The 3,654-nt window shown below is 45.3% G+C and overlaps 3 protein-coding genes across 4 annotated transcripts; all 3 read right to left on the reverse strand.

Moving 5' to 3' along the window:
• Positions 1-399: 399 nt before the first annotated feature.
• LOC119765362 lies at positions 400-1,262 on the reverse strand. Its single transcript, XM_038249091.1, has 2 exons — positions 907-1,262; positions 400-846 (listed from the first exon to the last, which is right to left on the reverse strand). The coding sequence occupies exons 1-2, from the start codon at positions 1,079-1,081 to the stop codon at positions 479-481; spliced, it is 543 nt and encodes a 180-aa protein (XP_038105019.1). The 5' UTR covers positions 1,082-1,262; the 3' UTR covers positions 400-478.
• Positions 1,263-1,304: 42 nt separating this feature from the next.
• LOC6034315 lies at positions 1,305-2,287 on the reverse strand. Its single transcript, XM_038249089.1, has 2 exons — positions 1,948-2,287; positions 1,305-1,830 (listed from the first exon to the last, which is right to left on the reverse strand). The coding sequence occupies exons 1-2, from the start codon at positions 2,120-2,122 to the stop codon at positions 1,376-1,378; spliced, it is 630 nt and encodes a 209-aa protein (XP_038105017.1). The 5' UTR covers positions 2,123-2,287; the 3' UTR covers positions 1,305-1,375.
• A 242-nt stretch (positions 2,288-2,529) lies between these two features.
• LOC6034316 lies at positions 2,530-3,418 on the reverse strand. 2 transcript variants are annotated; one of them, XM_038249090.1, is made up of 3 exons: positions 3,341-3,418; positions 3,105-3,277; positions 2,530-3,038 (listed from the first exon to the last, which is right to left on the reverse strand). In XM_038249090.1, the coding sequence occupies exons 2-3, from the start codon at positions 3,268-3,270 to the stop codon at positions 2,617-2,619; spliced, it is 588 nt and encodes a 195-aa protein (XP_038105018.1). In that variant the 5' UTR covers positions 3,271-3,277; positions 3,341-3,418; the 3' UTR covers positions 2,530-2,616. The 2 variants fall into 2 exon arrangements, with proteins under 2 accessions (XP_038105018.1, XP_001844649.2); XM_001844597.2 differs by lacking the exon at positions 3,341-3,418 and having other exon boundaries at positions 3,105-3,334.
• Positions 3,419-3,654: the final 236 nt, after the last annotated feature.

Genomic DNA, 3,654 nt, shown 5'->3' on the forward strand with positions numbered 1-3,654 from the left:
AAATGGTTTTTAATTGTGTTTTTTACCGTTGTACATAAAAATTGACATAGGGCTTTAATACCCAATTGACTTATGCGAGATGCAAAATATCGGAAAAGATTCGCCGACAAATTTGTATGGTTTGACGTTTGCGGAGGTTGCCAACAAATGTTAACAAATCACTTGATGCATCGGATTTATTTTCTGATTTTGATTGATATTTTTCAACGAAAACGGAAACACTTGTTTACGAGTTTTTGTTGTACGATGCTTTTCAAACTTGACGCTCGCAGTGCCAATGATTCAGAGATCGCAAGTGACAGCTCACTTTATAGGCAGCAGGCCACGCCTCCTTTAGGCTCCACCCCTTGGATGTTCACTTTTCGGTCGTCGCTTGCTTGACTTTTTTTTAACAAAAACTTTTTTTCAATCAAAAGTATTTAAAAATTCTTTACTAAAATTACACACTAAAAGTAAATGACAAATATTTGGCACGCCTTCAGCACGCTGCTTCCGGAAACAACACGTACACCACAATCGTCTGATCCGCAATGTTCTGCAAGCCGTCAACCTGCTCCTCCTCTCCATCCACCTCCGGGCAGTACTCGATCAGGCAGTCCTCTTCGGTCACGCCGTTCTCCGCGACCGGTGGCGGATCATCCTCGTCGGAATCTCCCTCGTCCGCCACAGGCAGCACCTTCGCGCTTTTAACCGGCTTCCTCAGCTGAATGTCCACAAACGGGCCCAAAAACTCCAGCGGCTTGGCCAGCTTGAATCGGCTGGTGCGTCCGCGGGACAGATGGCGCAGGTGTACGGTGTAGCAGATCCGCAGCTTGGTCCACAGCGCTTGGCACTCTTTGGCGGTGACTGTGGGTGGAAAAGAGCGGAAGTTCAGCCCCTGTTTTTGTCAGGACTTATTGTACTTACGCTTTTCCGGTCCGATTTTGTCCGAAATTTGCACCCAGGCTTGTTGTCGCGAAAAACGGCTGCGGGATTCTTCAAAGTCTTTGTCCCACAGACATGGGAAGGATTGCACGTGCGGTATAAATTCGGTCATGAATGCTGTGTTTTTGAGGAATGTTTCGATTTTTTTGGCGGACATGGTTCTGGGAAGCTTCCTGTTGGCACGTAGTTGAATGATTGTTACGAAAAAGGACTCACGCAGGGATGGTTGATAAAGGACGAGGGTGCGATACAGTGCCAGGGTCGAGTCTGCGCAGAACGATTCTGGCCGAAGGAACCCCTCAAAATCACTGTCGTCTGATAACACGAGCTCTGTTTGGTTTAGTTCTTTATTTTTTTTTTAAAGAATTAAATTACTCAAATTTACTTAAAATGTTGAGTCTTTTATTTGTAACCTTTAACCACTTTAACTCTAAACTCTTCTCATAACCTATCAATCTCGAAACTGCTTGCCCAATGCCTGCACGGTGTTCTTAAAGGCTCGCTTCTGGTCCTCGTTCATTGCTTCCATTTCCGGCAGCACGCTCAGCAGGAACAGCGCATCTCCGTCGGAGCTATCTATCTGAACGTGCTGACAAGCTGCCGGAGCATCTTCAAGCACTACCTTGCCGTCACCATTCGTCGTCGTGACCTGCGGTTCGTCATCCGGCTTATTGACACCGGAACTAACCATCGTCTCCTCCTCCTCTTCGACCACTTCGCAGTCGCTGCTTGAATCGTTACCGTTGCCAGCAGGATAACCCAGGCCGGAAATCGTGAACGGACGGACAAAGTCCATGGCGCCGTTCAAGAACACGAGGTCGGTCCCGTCGCGGGCCGCCATTCGGAGCTGGGCCGTGTAGTTGTTCCGCATCGAACGCCACTTTTGCTGGCATTGCTTGGCCGTTACTGGAAGTAAACAATTTTTGGTCCAGCTGTCACCGATTTCGGAAACAATGCTTTCAAATTCCAACCAAATTCATTAACACAAGTTAACGTTTTGGTCAATATTGTTCTATTACTTACAGCCGTTGCCAAGAATATTAGCAATCTTCTCCCAGGCTAAATTAACCACTATTAGGCTCCGGTTCTCGCGCAGGCTCCGGTTCCAGATGCTCGGGAAGATGTGCACAGTTTGGGCGAAGAGCACGCTGAACTCCTTCGAGGAAAGGTATCTCGCTCGTTTTATTTGTGCGTCCATTTTGAAAATAAAAGGTTCTGATTTCGTAAAAAAATACTGTTAAAATATCATTGGCGGAAAACTATCTGAGGCGAAGCATAACTTCCTAAATAATGAAACTAATCCTAAAATATGATTGAATATTGACACTTTCACCGATATGTTTATGTTACGAAAAAAGCGATGAAAACAAGGACACAAAAATAAAAATCAAAACAAAACATAACTTTCATCTGGCTTTATCTGCCAAACGTTCAAGGTTGTATTAGTCTGAATTTAGAAAAAAAAAAAAATAAATAAAAATTTCAGCCGGTTAAAACTATTTTTGCCCAAAAGATTAAGAATCCTAAAGGCGTGTGATTTTACTACGTAACTCAAAATATGGGAGAGAATTTTCAAAACTTGTTCACTGAGTAGTAAATACAAAATTTTATGTTTTCTTGATTAAAAACATTTATGTTTTATACATTTCTTAAAAATTAACATTAATCTTCTACAATTCAAGTGACCACCCCCTAATCCAAGATTAGCTGGCACAACTCGAGGGCTCCCTGCTTGAACAGTCGCTTCTGGGCGGGGCTCATGCGGCCCAAATCTGGTAGCAAGCTCAGCAGGAAAACCGCATCCGTATTCTGCGAGTCCACCACCAGGTGCTTACACTGTCGGAAGGTTTTAGCGCCGGTAGGCCCACTCCCGCTTCCCTCGGAATCTTCCTCCTCCATCGCTTCCGCGCAATCCTGACCGTTAACGCTGTTTTCCTCGGTTTCGTTGCCGGGTGCGGTCTCCTCCGGCAGCTTCACGTCCATGTGGGGCAACAGAAACTTCATCTCCTCGGACATGAAGAACTTGCCGGGATTTCCGACCGCAATGTTGCGCAGGTACCGGCTGTAGTTCCCCCGGAGGTTGCTCCACTTGGCGCTGCACATATCGGGGGTCACTGGAAACAATTTTGAGGCGGTATTCATTCAAGTTCAGGCACTAGAGAACAATAAAATCTACTCACTTCCTTGGCCGATTTCGCTGGCGATATGCTTCCAAATCTCGACCAGATGGTTCTCTCTGCGGTTACGCGTGCTGCGGTAGTGCTGATCATTCCGGTTCCAAATTATGGGATGGGCTTTGACCAGGGAAATGAGTCGCACGTTGAAGTCTTTGTTGCCTTGTACCATTTTAATGCTTAAAACACAAGAGAATTCAATTTGGTTTGACTCGAGTTGATTGCGGCGTTGTTTTCATTACTTGAAAGCGAATGGTAAATAAAAGATGCGCCCTTTGCAAATGGCAGAGTGTCAACAACTTTTTTGTTTTGAGTCGTTGTTCGAGCTTGATACAATCATGACAATAACAATCATTGAAAATTGTTACGAAAATAATGCCAAAGAGAAGTGCATTATCTTTAGAGCGGTCCATAAAGCATAAGCATAAGCATAGGTGCCCACCCGCAGTTGCTACTCCGTTATTGACCAGGACCTCCAGAAGATACATCCACGAGCCGTGGAAGATGAGTGGGTGCTATCTTTCCTCGCTTCGCAACTTCTCAAAGGCCCCTATCA

This window comes from Culex quinquefasciatus, chromosome 1 (genome assembly GCF_015732765.1).
Source record: "Culex quinquefasciatus strain JHB chromosome 1, VPISU_Cqui_1.0_pri_paternal, whole genome shotgun sequence".
Classification (NCBI taxonomy): Eukaryota; Metazoa; Arthropoda; class Insecta; order Diptera; family Culicidae; genus Culex; species Culex quinquefasciatus.

Bases quoted from the DNA above. Each gene is read 5' to 3' on its own strand.
- LOC6034316 (XM_038249090.1), bottom strand. From the start codon at position 3,270: ATGGTACAAGGCAACAAAGACTTCAACGTGCGACTCATTTCCCTGGTC. The intron at 3,039-3,104 runs GTGAGTAGATTT...AATTGTTTCCAG, and splicing joins CAGCGAAATCGGCCAAGGAA to TGACCCCCGATATGTGCAGC.
- LOC6034315 (XM_038249089.1), bottom strand. From the start codon at position 2,122: ATGGACGCACAAATAAAACGAGCGAGATACCTTTCCTCGAAGGAGTTC. The intron at 1,831-1,947 runs GTAAGTAATAGA...GTTTACTTCCAG, and splicing joins TAATATTCTTGGCAACGGCT to TAACGGCCAAGCAATGCCAG.
- LOC119765362 (XM_038249091.1), bottom strand. From the start codon at position 1,081: ATGTCCGCCAAAAAAATCGAAACATTCCTCAAAAACACAGCATTCATG. The intron at 847-906 runs GTAAGTACAATA...TTCCACCCACAG, and splicing joins CAAAATCGGACCGGAAAAGC to TCACCGCCAAAGAGTGCCAA.